The sequence below is a fragment of the Numida meleagris genome, chromosome 2 (assembly GCF_002078875.1).
Source record: "Numida meleagris isolate 19003 breed g44 Domestic line chromosome 2, NumMel1.0, whole genome shotgun sequence".
NCBI classification, from domain to species: Eukaryota; Metazoa; Chordata; class Aves; order Galliformes; family Numididae; genus Numida; species Numida meleagris.
The window spans coordinates 52496927-52513550 of NC_034410.1; the positions used below are offsets into that span (position 1 = coordinate 52496927).

At 42.6% G+C, this 16624-nt stretch overlaps 1 protein-coding gene across 5 annotated transcripts in view; it reads right to left on the reverse strand.

Annotated features, from left to right (window-relative positions):
- The window catches only part of TPK1 (thiamin pyrophosphokinase 1), a 314743-nt gene that overhangs the window by 101768 nt on the left and 196351 nt on the right, over positions 1-16624 (reverse strand). For all 5 annotated transcript variants that reach the window (XM_021388536.1, XM_021388538.1, XM_021388539.1 and 2 more), the window contains one exon: positions 9724-9870. In XM_021388536.1, coding sequence (XP_021244211.1) covers positions 9724-9870 — 147 coding nt within the window. The remainder of the gene's footprint in view (positions 1-9723; positions 9871-16624) is intronic.

The window sequence follows — 16624 nt, forward strand, 5'->3', positions numbered from 1 at the left end:
AAGGAATAATCTACTGTACACTAGCACACATTACCCAAGATTTTTCAAATGCTGCATTCTAAATACTTAATTGCAGCACAGCTTTTATACAAAGCAGTGCATGATCCATGCACTGAGATCTTACCAGAATGCGAAGTATTATAAATTTACTGGTGAATATTTGCATTGGTATAATACAGAACCAAAAACTAATGACAAAGCAATAAATCTCCAAGAATCAGTCCCTTCTTCTCCTTCAATAATTTTGTCTCCTGTGTGAAAAGACACTGCCTGTGGAAATGGTCAACACTGCAAGCAGTGTGTGTATGTAGGAGGTACATACATGTAGGGAGGAGCCCATGCAATAGCCTAACACAACATGCACCTGACCAATGTGCATGTACAACTGCTAGAGACTGCCACGGATCTTCAGAGGAAACCCACTGCATTTAGACATGGACTAGCTCATAATTCTCTGACGTTAACAACACCACAGGATGTCTGAGACCCCACTGGCCATCTCAGGAGTTACTGCAGCTTCTGTTATGGGCCACAACAGTACAGCTGGAACAACTTCAGTGCTCTGAAGACTAGGCACAGATGACACCTTGTCATGGAGTTATCTCTAGATCTATCTGTGTCCGTGACAGGGGGACAGCTGGACCACAGACCCACCAGCCCAAAAAAGGGAGGGGGGGTGTTGATGGTTTACAGGTCGCTTCGGCCTGGTTTTGTGACTAATGTGGCAGTTAATTTACTAAATATGATATCGGAATGCAAGATAACACAATAAGATACAACACATCATAACATATGCCTTACAACATAAGTTGTGTCAGTTATCCATTCAAATAAATATTTGCTTTAGTGAGGACTAAACAAAAGATGCATTCAGTGTAGGCTGTTTATCATCAGTTTTCCTTTCTCATTCAGAACTGAGAAAAATCTTTCTCTGTGAGCTTACAACTTCTGTAGTTAAAGACTATGTTCTCATTGTTTGGGCCCTTCCCTAGTTACACCTCACTTTAAGCTTGATTTCTTTAATAATTATGTTTTTAGTAATTTGACCTTCAGTGGAATTCTGTCATGGATTTACAATTTTTGTAATCGGTATTCCACATCATAACATCATGAAAAGCACTAGGAGTTAAAGAGTTAATGCTCCAGTTCCATGGACTGCTGATTTTCCAGGCGCCTGGTTCTCAGAAGAGAAGAACTACATACCCTAGATGACTTTGCGTTCAGAAGGAAAGATAAAACACCTTGCAAGTCATGAGACTCCCTCTTTTTGCTGCCCAACAGTGACTGTGCATTCCCCAGCCATTTCACCTTCAGTTTTAGAGTAAGGCCTTCGGTTTTGGACACTCTCTCTCTTATTTTATTTGATTTATTAACCTCAATTCCAACTATATTGTATTATATTGTGTTACCTTGCATTCTGATATCATATTTAGTAAATTAACTTTCCTCCTCAGACCGTTGCCGCTGTTCCTGAGAGAGTTAGGAGTACATCAGATATGTGGCAGAAACTCACAAGAACAGCACCAGAAGGATATGCTGGTACACTAGCAGCAACATTTGAAAGCTACAAGGAACAACATAGAAGACCCCTACTTTTTAAACTGATTATTATGCTTCAAAACTTTGAACAAAAATTACCTCCATCTCACGCTTCCATTTCAGCCATCTCAAAAGTAACAGAAAGACTAGATAAAATGAAGAGGCAGGATGGTATACCGGAGGAATTGTCTCTATTGATTAATCATGATGACCTGTGGCAATATCAGAAACACCTGATGAAGATCAGGATGATCGAAGGAGTCTATTGAAGGAGCTGATCAAACTAATTAAAGGTGATGAACCCTCCTCCTCACCTGTATCATCAAAAATCTCAGCTATTAAAGGCGAACCTCTTCCCGCTCAAGCAAATGACAATAGTAAATCTACGTCATGCACTGCCTTGTGGAGTTACTTATGTGAGCATGGAGAAGACATGAAGAAGTGGCATAAAAAACCCACTCCTGTACTATGAGCACGGATGAGAGAATTACAACACAGATTAACCACCAATGCAATTGCTTCAGTCACTACAGGTAACCAACAGAGCGGCCCTGCCATCAGTCGATGGGGGAAAGGGATAATAGAGTTTATTGGACTGAGCGGATTCGATGGCCTGGCATGCCAGACCCACAGAAATATAAGGTGCTGGAGGGCACGGGTGTACAGTTCACTCTAATGCCCTCGAGTCATGAAGGGACAGAATCGATTTATATTTCTGGAGTGACTGGGGACTCTCAAGAATTGACTGAGTTGGAGGCTGAAATAAGCCTCGCTGGTAAAGACTGGCAAAAGCATCCTATTGTGACTGGCCCGGGGTCTCCATATATACTTGGTATTGATTACCTGAGAAGGGGGCATTTCAAGGATCCCAAGGGGTATCGATGGGCCTTTGGAATAGGCCCAACAACATTAAGCAGCTGTCTGTTTTGCCTGGCCTGTCAGAAGATCTGTCTGTTGTGGGGTTGCTACGAGTAAAAGAGCAACAGGTACTGACTGCTACAAAAACAACGCACAACTGGCAGTACTGCACCAACAGGGATTCCTTGCTCCCCATTCATAAGTTGATTCTTCAGCTAGAGTCAGGGAGTGATAAGCAAAACTCACTCACCTTTTCACAGCCTCATATGGCCAGTGCGTAAAGCCAGTGGAGAATGGAGGCTGACGGTAGACTACCGTGGCCTGAATGAAGTCACACCCCCACGGAGTGCTGCTGTACCAGACATGTTAGAACTCCAGTATGAACTGGAGTCAAAAGCAGCCAAGTGGCATGCCACCACTGACAGTGCTAATGCATTCTTTTCAATTCCTTTGGCCACAGAATGCAAGCCACAGTTTGCTTTCACCTGGAGGAGAGTTCAGTATACCTGGAACTGTTTGCCCCAGGGGTGGAAACACAGCCCAACCATTTGCCATGGGCTGATCCAAACTGCACTGGAACAGGGCAGTGCTCCTGAGCACCTGCAGTATATTGATGATATTGTTGTGTGGGGCAATACAGCAGAGGAAGTTTTCAAGAAAGGACAGAGAATAATTCAGATCCTTCTGCGAGCTGGTTTTGCTATTAAGCAAAACAAAGTGAAAGGGCCTGCACCGGAAATTCAGTTCCTAGGTATTAAGTGGCAAGATGGGTGTCATCACATCCCAGCGGACATGATCAACAAAATCACCACCGTGTCTCCACCCACTAGCAAGAAAGAGACACAATCTTTTCTGGGTGTAGTGGGCTTCTGGAGAATGCATGTTCCAAACTATAGCCTCATTGTAAGCCCCCTTTATCAGGTGATGCAGAAGAATAATTTTACGTGAGGCCCTGAGCAGCAGCAGGCTTTTGAGCAAATTAAACAGGAGATAGCCCATGCTGTGGCCCTGGGGCCAGTACAGATGGGATGGGATGTAAAGAACATCCTCTACACTGCTGCTGGAGAGAAAGGTCTCACTTGGAGTCTGTGACAAAGAGTCTCAGAAGAGACCCGAGGCCGACCCCTGGGATTCTGGAGTCGAGTGTACAGAGGGTCTGAAGAGTGCTACACTCCAGCTGAGAAGGAGATCTTAGCGGTGTATGAGAGGGTTCGAGCTGCTTCCAAAGTAATATGCCGTACAAGGAATTACCAGAAAATGAAAATAAATTTGCCCTGTTCACTGATGAACCATATTGTATTGTGGGGAAGCATTGCAGATGGAAATCTGCTGTGTGTTGCAGAGGCTACCAAAGGAAAAGGAGAATCAAGCCAATTTGCAGAGCTAAAGGCTGTCCAGCAGGCCTTAGATACTGCTGAACGTGAGAGGTGGCCAATGCTTTATCTTTGTACTGACTCATGGATGGTGGCAAATGCCTTATGGGGGTGGTTACGGCAGTGGAAACAGAACAATTGGCAGCAAAGGGGTACACCTATTTGGGCTGCTGAAAGACATTGGGTCCTTTCAGTTTGTGGAAAACGCAATCCTCTCCGTGAAACTGTTTTTGCTCAGGGACTGGGGTCCACTTGGTGAGTGATGCAGAAAAATGGGGATGTTCAATGTGTACCACAAGAGAATTTGATGCTGGGGGAGTGCAGTCAGTAATTCCATGTATATATATGTATATAGATGTGTGTGTGTAATGCATGTTAGTTATTGTTTGTTTCTATATATGTATATATTAAGCATGATGTAGTGATGTGGAATAAGGAGTGGAATGTCATGGTTTTATGATTTTTGTAATCGGTATTCCACATCATAACATCATGTAAAGCACTGGGAGTTAAAGAGTTAATGCTCCAGTTCCATGGACTGCTGATTTTCCAGGCACCTCGTTCTCAGAAGAGAAGAACTACGTACCCCAGATGACTTAGCATTCAGAAGGAAAGATAAAACACCTTTCAAGTCATGAGACTCCCTCTTTTTGCTGCCTGGCAGTGAGTGTGCGTTCCCTAGACGTTTCACCTTCAGTTTTAGAGTAAGACCTTCGGTTTTGGACACTCTCTCTCTTATTTTATTTGATTTATTAACATCAATTCCAGTTATATTGTATTATATTGTGTTACCTTGCATTCTGATATCATATTTAGTAAATTAACTTTCCTCCTCAGATCGCTGTCACTCTCCCTACCCTTTTCCCTTTCCTGGGGCATGGGTCCACGGGTCCCCTGCCCCGTTAGTCACAGAACTGGGCCGAATCAGCCTGTGAATCATCAACAACTTCTCCCCACCCTTCCTCTTTGTTGTGCGTGTGGGCCTGCTGTCCCCCTGTCAAAGACTCAGATAGATCTAGAGGTAACTCCGTGACAAATTCATTTAACTAAACTTAGGTAACTACAGTGTCTTCGTAGACCTCAATGCAGTAAACAGACTCTATATAGTGTCAATGGATACAGACATTTATGGGTGTAATTATTCCCATCTTTCTTTCTCTTCTTTACTTCTTGGCAGGTCAGAAATTCTTACAGGTTAGAAATTAATACAAAAGACTGTTCTTCCTTGTAGCTTTCTTCACTTTTACTGCCAATATATTTTTCCCAATAGATTTCAAAATCTTGCACTGTCTACCCACTTCCCAAGAGTTGCTTCAGCACATAAAAAGCCATCTACTCTTACATTCAGTATTTACTTAATTTTACTGGCTAATGAAATAAGGCTTTGTTGATCTGGTCCACCTTTCTTGGTAGTCTGTGTGGATTCCAGGTCAGTAATTGTCCTTACTGTATGCCTCTATCACCCTGAATGCTTCCGGCAGACCTACAACCATATTTCCTACAACATTTCGCACTTTTACAGGTGCATTAAATATTGACATATTTCTTTTACTGTACCTGTCTATATCAACTGTCCAATAATGTAAAATTATTAGCAATTATTTAATATTTTTTGTTGTGTACTTAGATGCACACATACTGAGTCTTTCCCTTAGTTTCTGCATTAGCAACTAGAAACTCAGGAGCCTGACTTCCTATTTCCTTTTGTATCCTTCCTAGAGCTGTTATGGGATTACCATTTTCATGGATATATCAATGAATTTTAGCTTCCGCCTACATACACATGATATACAATCAATACTCATCTCCTACCACAGGGAGCGGAGGGCCAATGGTATTTTAAATAAAAAATATAGTTAAATTTTGCTCACATGTTTTATCCAAAGAATGCAATAAAGATCAGATTCTTCTTCCCCAAGAGAAAAGGATTTCAGATCTACATTTTATAGGAAAAGCAGGATGCTCTTAACTTCATCATTTGCATTTGGATCTCAAAAGCTAGCTGGTCTCCCACTGTGTACTTCCAAGCTAAGGAATCTTGTTTGCCCCTGTGTGTAAACTACTGACTCGATTTTTTTATCTTAATTATACAGGATTAACATCATTATCTGGAATTGTCATGATAGTTGACAGAAGATGCTGACAGCAACAAGTTTAAACCAACAGTGAAAGGCATCTTGTAGTTAAAGTCTGCACTCAGTTGTCTAAAAGGCCTGCGTCCTGTATTTACCCTTTATTTCTGAATGCTCAAATCACCTTGAAGCTACAGGTGTCAGTGGCAATGCAGATTGACAGCCAGGAGTGATAAAAACATAATGTAAATGTTTCCAGCAAACCCAAAGTTAGCGATCTCTGATTTCTATTTAAACATGCAGACTATTAATTTTTTCAAGCTGCAGATATTCACTGAGGACTCTTCTGAAAGCAAGCTTACGCATGACGTTTCAAAGCCACTAAAGGAAAAGATTAATTAAAAGAATTAAAAGTCTTTCCAGTCCAAATAAGTATTTTTAAGCTAAATTTGTTATTCTCCAAAACTCTGGTAAAAATAATTTACTGTGGCCAGCAAATTGCTGCACCCACAGACGCACCACAAGTAAGTTACTCCTCACAACCAGATTTTAACCAGCTGCCATTTTGCCCCATTGTCCCCTCATGCTGCTGGCTCCTCTATCCATTTTGACATGCAATTAATGATAACAGTCATTACTCATCATATTAGCAAATGAGCTCCTGTGCCTACAGTCTTTCCTGGAAACACAGTGCCTCAAAGTTATTAATACAACATCTGCCCCTGTGGATTTAAATCCATAAGCTCAGACCTTATTAATGCTTTACTCAAATTACAATGAAGTGTGTATGGTGCAGGGTTTTGTCAAATTTATTTGTGAATGTTATTTATTGTAATGAAAGACGCTTTCTATGATAAAATTGAAAAGTTAGTTAAGCTTATAGAAACCCTGATATCAGGAAAACCTATTTTCAAGCAAATGAATCGCTGCTAGAGAAGACTCTTTGATGCTTAGATTTGCCTTTAATTTAAATCTTAGAAGCAGAAGCCCTGCAAGATCTTTCATGTGTGTTCTTTTATGACTCAATAAATGGAGTAAAACCTGAAAAATCTCAAAAAAAATACATCTTAAATAAATTATCTTGATGATCCCAGCTGGATCCCCATCATAACATCATACCATATCATACGCCCTGCTAGACCTGCTGTTTACAAAGAGGGAAGGTCTGGTGGGAGATGTTGAAGTTGGGGGCTGTCTTGGACATAGCAATCATGAAATGGTAGAGTTCTCAATTCTTGGTGGAATCAGGAGAGGGGACAGCAAAACTGCTACCGTGGACTTTCGGAGGGCAGACTTCGAACTGTTCAGGAGACTGGTAGGGAGTGTCCCTTGGGATTCGGTCTTGGAGGGTAAAGGGGTCCAGGAAGGCTGGTTGCTCCTCAAGAAGGAAGTCCTGAAGGCACAGGAACAGGCTGTCCCCCTGAGCTGCAAGATGAGCCAGCAGGGAAGGAGACCAATGTGGATGAACAGGGAGCTTTTCCTGAGGCTCCAGGAGAAAAAGAGAATCTACCTCCTGTGGAAGAAGGGACAGGCAACTTGGAAAGAGTACAAAGAGGTTGTTAGGATGTGCAGGGAGAAAATTAGAAAGGCAAAGGCCCAGCTCGAACTCAGCTTGGCTGCTGGGATTAAAGGGAACAAGAAACTCTTTTACAAATATATTAACAGTAAGAGGAGGACCAAGGAGAATCTCCATTCTTTACTGGACGTGGCTGGGAATGTGGCCACTGAGGACAATGAAAAGGCTGAGGTTCTCAACGGCTTCTTTACGTCTGTCTTTAAAAGCCAGACCAGTTGTCCTCAGAGCACTCTACTCTCTGACGTGGAAGTCTCGGATGGGGAGCGAAACAAACCCCCCATGATTCAGGAGGATATGGTCAGAGACCTACTACTCCACCTGCACTGCCACAAGTCCATGGGGCCAGACGAGGTCCATCCAAGAGTACTGAGAGAGCTGGTGGAGGCAATAGCCAAGCTGCTTTCCATCATCTATCAGTGTTCCTGGTCAACTGGAGAGGTCTCAGAAGACTGGAGACTTGCTAGTGTGACTCTCATCTACAAGAAGGGTCATAAGGAGGATCTGAGGAACTACAGGCCTGTCGGCCTGACCTCAACGCCAGGGAAGGTTATGGAGCAGATTGTCCTGAGGGAGATCACGTGGCATTTGCAGGACAACCAGGGGATCAGGCCCAGCCAGTATGGGTTTGTGAAGGGCAGGTCCTGCTTGACCAACTTGATCTCCTTCTATGATCGAGTGACCTGTCTGGTGGATGAGGGAAGGACTGTTGATGTGGTCTACCTAGACTTCAGCAAAGCCTTTGACACTGTCTCCCACAGTACTCTCCTGGAGAAGCTGGCAGCCCGTGGCTTGGACAGGTACACCTTTTGCTGGGTAAGGAGCTGGCTGGAGGGCCAGGCCCAGAGAGTGATGGTGAATGGAGTTAAATCCAGATGGCGACCGGTCACGAGTGGTGTTCCTCAGGGGTCGGTGCTGGGGTCTGTCCTCTTCAATATCTTCATTGATGACCTGGATGAGGGCATTGAGAGCACCCTCAGTAAGTTTGCAGACGACACCTAGCTGGCCAGAAGTGTTGATCTGCCTGGGCTTAGCAAGGCCCTACAGAGGAATCTGGACAGGCTGGATCACTGGGCTGAAACCAACAGAATGAGGTTCAACAAGACCAAGTGCCGGGTCCTGCACTTTGGCCACAGGAACCCCAGGCAATGCTACAGGCTTGGGGCATAGTGGCTGGAAGGTTGTGTAGAGGAAATGGACCTGGGGGTATTGCTCGATGCTCGGCTGAACAAGAGCCAGCAGTGTGCCCAGGTGGCCAAGAAGCCCAATGGCATCCTGTCTTTTATCAGAAATAGTGTTGCCAGTAGGAGCAGGGAAGCCCTGGTGAAGCTGCACTTCAAGTACTGTGTCCAGTTTTGGGCCCCTCACTGCGAGAAAGACATTGAGGCCCTGGAGCATGTTCAGAGGAGGACAATGAAGCTGGTGAGGGATCTGGAGCACAGGCCTTATGAGGAGCAGCTGAGGGAGCTGGGATTGTTCAGTCTGGAGAAGAGGATGCTCAGGGGAGACCTTATCACTCTCTATCCCTACCTGAAGGGAGGTTGTAGTGAGCTGGGGGTCAGCCTCTTCTCTCATGTAACTAGTGACAGGACAATGGGGAATGGCCTCAAGTTGCACCAGGGGAGATTTAGACTGGACATTAGGAAATTCTACTTTTCTGAAAGAATGGTCAGGCGCTGGAATGGGCTGCCCAGGGAGGTGGTTGAGTCACTGTCGCTGGAGGTGTTTAAGAAACATTTAGATATAGCGTTGAGCGACATGGTTTAGTGGGGTTATTGGTGGTGGGTGGATGGTTGGACTGGATCATCTTGTAGGTCTTTTCCAAACTAGCTAATTCTATGATTCTGTAACAACCTGTGCCACTCAGATCACCCAAGAACTCCACCATACACTTTTGTCAGGAACTGCCTCATATCAACTTATTTTTTTTTCCCTCATACTGCTGGCATCCTTCTACTCAGCATGAAAAGGATTATGTGTTAAATTTAAGCTTACTGGAATCTAATTAAGAAGTTTAAAGACTTGTTTTATTCATTTATAATCAAATTTCCGGAAGTACTGACATTTAGCTTTCATGCCTCTTTGATTTCTGCATTCCTCTCCTTTTAAACAAATGTATCCTCAACAAACAAAAACAATCCTTTTCAAGGCAGGAGCGCAGAGCATGTAATTTTTTTGTCAAATTTCCTCCAATATATTTTCAATTTAGGTTTTGTCTCTACAGATTACTACTAAGGAAATGAGCAATTAATGGTGGCAGACCTACAGGGTCAGGGTGGATGAAAGGTCAGGTGTTCACAGCACTTACTGGTTGGAGCAGGTAAATCAGCGAGCTCTCCTGGATAACTATCACTGGAAAAGGAGTGATATCTGTTGCATGAAAAAGCGTTTCCACTGATGCCATTGTTTGGTCAAAGCGTCCTCCAAGTCCACCCAAAGTCACAATCAAATCAATCTAAAAGATAAAACAAAAACAATCACCAAGAGAACTATCATCAAGATATCTTCACATATGATCTTTAGATCCCAAAAATCAAAAACTGAACCACTCTGTGGAGAAAAAAAAATAGTAACAGAAAAAATTAATTACCAACTGTAGAAAAGCAAATCTCAAATACAGCCATTTCCATTCATTACTAATAAATACCATTATGCAATTCTTGAAGCTGAGTACTGAAGCTCAATAAATTCCTAGCCAGCATGTGGCACTTTAATGAAGGATCTAATTGCTTTGCCTAACACAGAAACCAGTCTTGGCAGACACCTATCTGTTTGCCTTGACTACATAGAGCCTAAGATATATCCCTTCACACCTCACGGTCTTTCATCCCCAGATCTTAAAATTGTTTCAGCATCATTCACATAGTCTGCAGAGAAAATAAATAATTGGTATACTGTATGCTCTCTTTGCTCCCTCTGCAGAGCATTTTAGCATACAAACCCAGACACAGGCTAGCTCTCCTCAAGACTAAATGCACTACTGCTAAAGTTTCCTGCTTTGTAGAGCTTAACTCCATGGCCACTGATGACACATATATTTACTTCTGCATTTTGAAGCGTAATATAAGTTGCAGCGGAATTGCCAAGTCACAGCCTCAACCAATGACTGAGCACCAGGTGAGAAGGTGTGGCTAACCCAGGGAGCTCAGGTGCAAGCAATGCACCTGAGTGACAGGAAGGCATAGAGCCTGGATCCACCCCTCTTCACCCCTCATTTAAGGGTTAGCAGCTTTTCTCTGGACAGAGATTGTACTTCTTTTGAGCTGTCATTTGTTGTTGGATGGGATGAGCACATTTTTGTTTTTCTTCTTTATTACCTGCTATTGCTCCATAGTGCTTGTATCCCATTGGAAGCCATTCTCATCACCTTCTTTTGCCGTACGTAAGTAATACAGAAATCCTCCTCCTTATGCAGTAGCAATTGCACAGTGATCTTGGGCGCCAGTAAGAAGTGTAAGAAAAGAAACCAACGTGGCATGGAGTAGATCTCCTGAAAATAATGGCTTGGGATGGATGGGAAGACCATCTAATTCCAACTCCTCTGCCATAGGCAGAGTTGCCAACAACTAGATCAGGCTGCCCAGCGCCCTACGCAACCTGGCCTTGAACACCACCATGGATGGGGTATCCACAACTTCTCTGTGCACTCTGTTCCGGTGCCTCACCAGCCCTAAGTAGAAGAGGGGGAAATCAAATCTCTCATCCTGCTGGCTGCCCCTCTCTCTTTTCACTGCCTGGCAGTGACCCCTGCTGTTTCACCTTCAGTTTTAGAGTAAGGCCTTCGGTTTCAGACACTCTTTCTCTCACTTTATTTATTAGCCTCAATTCCAATTATATTGTATTATACTGTGTTATCTTGCATTCTGATATCATATTTAGTAAATTAACTTTCCTCCTCAGATTGTTGCCACTGTTCTGTTTTTAGGCTCATCTCCCATCTCCCTACCCTTCCCCCTTCTCCCCTTTTCCCCTTTTCCCTTTCCCTTGTTTCCCCTCTTTTTTGGCCTGTGGGCCTGCTGTCCCCCAGTCATGGACACACATAGAGCTAGAGAAAACTCTGTAACAAGCAATAAAACAAAATATGCACACATTACATGGAATAGACAATGCCTGTGTGTGCACGCATACAGTCATGCAGAAAACAACATATGTAGGTTGCTCTGAAAGTAATGTCTCCCATTTATTTCCATGGAAACTACAACAGATAGAAAGAGCACAAGAACAATATTTGATAGAGCAAATTCTCAGCTACAGAACATTATTTTTCAGCATAGCCATCACCATCAGTTATGCATTTTTGCCAGCAGTGAACAGGCAGTGCATGCTTGCTGCACTCATAGAAATCTTCATGGCCATTCGGAATGTGGCTTGTCATTCACAGTGCTGTTGCCATTGCTGAAATGCACCACCTACCACCTCACTATGCAAACATCCTCTTTCTGATCTCCATAAATGTTCAGCAAGTGTCGATGAATGTCAATGGGTGCAATTTTTCCTGCATGGAGGAATTCAGTTCCATACCTTTGCTTCATATGCACTTCCATGTGACACATCATTTTTTCAGACTGCCCCTCTGCTGCCATCTGTCACATAGCAGCAAAATTTAATGGAGTACTGGCTCAACCCCTACTGCCATACCACCAACATCCACCTTTGATATCATAGACCAACATAATAAAAGAAGAGGCAGTACTTTCAGAGCAGACCTTGTATAACAGCCTTTATGTTGGAAAGAAACTTCAGGAGTCAGATTCTGTTTGTGGCACTTCACTGCCTCACCCATCCAACACAATTCAATTCACAAATGAATTAGCACTATGAAGAGGGAAAATTATGACCGATTCTAACTTGCATACATACAGGGTACTGCTTGTTCTAACATTCACTGCAGTATGTGAGCATAAATGTACATAGTTAGGTGACTCAGGTATCAGAAAATGATCCCAGTATTGCTTCCTGCATGTCTTGGCTAAGCAAGCAAGATAGGATACTACATTTCATAATGTAAACCAGAAATGAATGACTTTGAGGATTCAGAAACTTTCTAAGAGTTTTCCTTTGAGAAAGGGAAAAAGTAATGATGAACTTGGCAAATTATTTTAGAAGACAGAATTATCACTGTTTATTATCAAACAAGCAGTTCAAGAACTAACAAGGTGTTTTTTCCTACCAGATCCATCTCAGTAAACTGTCAATGCCGGTTGCACTCTTCCTTGTGGTAAAAGCGTTTTTAAGGCTTCTTCCCAAACAGAATAACCAATAACTAGTGAAATCTGAACCCACTTTGCAGCCTTCTCTTCTGAGGGGGTACTGAGCATCTATCTCACCTTGTCTCCCGCTCAAGTGACCACATGCAAGAAAAGTGTACAACGTAATTACCTTTCAGCATGCTGTTCCCCTGTTCACATGTCATTTGTTCACAAGCAATTTGGGTGCGTGGGAATAAAGAGGAGGAGGAGGAGGACAGAGGTGCAGAAATGGAAAACAAACTACCAGAACTTAATTTGTTTGGAAGAAAATATTGCCCCCATAAGCCTCCATAAGCTCAAAAACCTCCTATGTGTAGAACTTCAAAAGAGATGACTAATAGATCAGAGCAAAAATTCTATCCATCCAGTGTAGCAAATAAATGATACCTTACTCTCTAACGAACTGAAGAACATCAGTTTCAAATATTTCAGCATCCAGCATCTTACAGTAGAATTTCATCCAGAGAAACTATGTCACTGGTTTATGGGTCCACCATACGAGCTGATTTAAATAAATTTCCTGGCTTAACATATTGCTACCCAGAAAGAGCAGCAAACACAGCATGACTCTAGTTTTTTTCTTCCTTTTTTTTTAAAAATAAATATTAAAGAGATAGCTTCTTTGTCTAGTAATTTCAACTGTAAATAATTGGGAAACAGGATTGTAGTGTCTCTGAATAAGACTGTAGGTAAAAATCAAAGCTGCAGAAATATAACTTCACTCCCCTGGAACGAGGAAAACATATTCCACCTAGATAATATTCTAAGCCAAAAGCTTTTATGATAATTTTTCCTTAAGGAGAAAAAAAATCCACAATGTAACATGTAAGTTTGTATTTCAAACCATAAACGCAAATGCAGGCAAAGAACTCCTCTCTCCACTTCTAGACCCTGAATCTTCCTTTCTTACCTGCTGTATCTACTTCCTGACTACCTACAGAATTCGATGTCAGCTTTCTCTCAAAGAAATTTGCATTCTTCTCAAAGGTTTTAGATCTGTGACTTGAAAAGTGTGCTTTCTTACCACCTGGCATTTTTATGCCAAAATACTTCCCATAAAGATGCCAAAATTAAATGCAATTTTAGGTACTTATAATGGCTATAGTTTCAGAGAAGCCAGCTGGTTGACTGAGGCCAATAAATGTTCCAAGTGCTCAGAATCTCTGTATTATTGAGGAACCAGGCATCAAACCAAGCTCTGTGTCATGAGGACATCCAAAAACATCACCAGTCTTCCTACTAATGAAGTATACTTACCACTTCTGAACCAAGGGCAAATTTGAACCTGCTACTTTATAAGTTGTGATACAGTTTTGTGTTCTATTTGCTTAAGCTGTGCATATTATTTGCTTAAGTTGAATCGATGTCTTCTTGAAACTCATGTCAGAATATGTTGAAGGTCAAAATAGATATATATGCTTTATCTGGTGTGTATGAAATAACTGATGGTGTATTCATACATTATGGAACAGGAACTGCAAGAAAGAAGCAGCTAGCATTGAAGGAACTTAACATGTGATACTTAACATGTCTGCGGTACTTCTCACACCTCTGAAAAACTCAGACTGCATTTAAAGCAGGTCTCAATTATATCTTAAGCGTAACAGTATGAAAATATAAGAAGTCATAGCTTTAGTGTGTTGGCATGAAATCTACACAATTACAGCAATTACACTCTGTCTTAAACTTGACAAAACATCACTAGGGATTACAGTGCAATATCCTTAAGCTGACTTAACAGTTTTACCTAGCAGAGCGATCTAAGAATTCAAAGTTTACAAATAGGCTACTCGAAAAACATCTGTATCTGTCTTGTTCCCACTGCTCTTATTTTAACCACACATTGATTATCCACTATAAAATCTCTCGTGATAGCTTAGAAAGATTCCTCTAGCTGGTGTTTGATAATGAACTGAATACAGGAAACACACAAGTTCTTCATTCTAAGGGTAGAGGGAAGCACCTACTTGGCAAAGTCAAAACAAGGCCTGAGTTCAATTCCCACCACACTCCCTATCACACATGTCCTAGATGACAAGATACCCCGGTGTGCTCCTGCAATGGTATTGAATAAAGTGAATTAAAAAAAAAATAACAAAAAAAAGTACTGAGTTGTTTCTTGGCCCACAACCAGACAGATAAGAGAGCATCTCAGTTTCATCGGGGACAGAGTTGTTTTTCTTCACAATATCTGGTACGATGCTGTGTTTTGGTTTTAGGAGAAAAACAACGGTCATAACTCACAAATGTTTCTAGTTGTTGCTGAGCAGTGCTGTACAGAGCTAAGCAACAGGGTTGCTGTGGACATGGTGGTAGTTTGATAATTGCTAGTCACAATGTTACTTTTTAAGTTATTTGCAGAGTTTTTTTCAGAGTCTTTTCTTGGAACTATATTGTTTAGCACCTTAGTTGTTGTTTATTTTCCAAGTTCCATTGTTGGCCATCTCTGGGCGTTGGATTTAGGTTGTTATTTTGCTGTACTGTTTGACCTTGGCTTATAATACATATTAAATTGCTGGTCAGGAAAGTAATCTAGTGTTTGTGCTAAGCAGTGCAGTCATCTTTGGGCTTCAGGAACCATACTGTGGGGTATATTAGTAACTACACTCTTTGCTTTGTCTCCTTGGGGAGACAGGCTATGGAGGAGACAAGGGAGGATATTTTCCACTGGTTCCTCAGCCTCCTCTTCTCCGTCACTTTTCCTTTTTTCTTAGACTAGTTACAATAGCTCTTGAGAATTTTATATATCCTTGGCATGTTCTAACCCATGTGCTCTCATTGCTATGTGTCATGAACTTACTTCAGGTTTTGTTTAAGATTAAGCAATTATTTAAGATTATCACCCAGAGATCTGCCCTGAGGCTGGATAGTGATGAGTGTCAGGGAGTGTGGGATGCAGATGTGTAAAGTGGAATGTCACCCCTGAACAACTGCAGAAACCTGAAAAACTAGCAGAATATTTGGAACAGATCTGTTGCCCTGGCAATTCTAGAGAAGCACAAGACACTGCAGTGTGCCGGTGCCTGGCTCATGCCTACCAAGCCCTGTTCAACACTATTCAGCACCCTCGAGTGGAAGAGAATATCCCTGGATCTGATGACAATGCAGTGGACCCTGCAACTCCTCCAACTCCCATGACAGACCTGGTGGAAGCTCCAATTCCTGCAACAGGTCCATCCTGTGGTTGCTCCAACACCTGCTACAGGCCATGTGGCTGCTCCAACCCTTGCAACAGACCCTGTGACTGCTCCAAGAATTGCGATGGGCCCTGTGCTTGCTCCAACTCCTGTGATGGGCCTTGCAACTGCTGAAACCCCTGCCTGCAATGAGCCCTGTGGTTGCTTTAACTCCTGCAGTGGACCCTGCAACTGCTCCAATCCCTGCAATAAGCCCTTTGCTTGCTCCAACTCCTGTAATGGGTCCTGTGGTTGCTCTAACTCTTGCAACAGACTTTGCAGATGTTCTAACCCCTGCAACAGACCCTGTGGATGCTCCAGCCCCTGAAATGGGTCCTGTAAACGGGCCCAGAGGTTGCTCTAAACCTTCTGATGGGCGCTGCAGATGCCCCAACCCTTGTGACCCACCCTATGGTCATGGCAATCCCTGTGATGGGCCTTGTGGTTGCTCCAATCCCTGTGACAAGACTCACAGTTCAACCAGAGAACCAAACAGTGCCAGTATCAGTTGCCCAAATAAAGAAAAGGAAGAATTGGCTAGAAAAGTCAGATCATTTAGTAAGGAGAGAAATTCCCACTAAGACAGAAGAAGATGAAGATAAAATAGGGCCATCACAAGAATGGAAGAAGAAAGGAAAGGCAGAACTCATAAAGGAGACAGAAACGGTCTGTTCCCTTACACTAAGTGAGCTATGAGATACATGAAAAGATTACAGCCATTGTCCAGGCAAACACATTGTCACCTGGCTGCTCCAGTGCTGGGATAATGGGGCTAGTGGCCTGG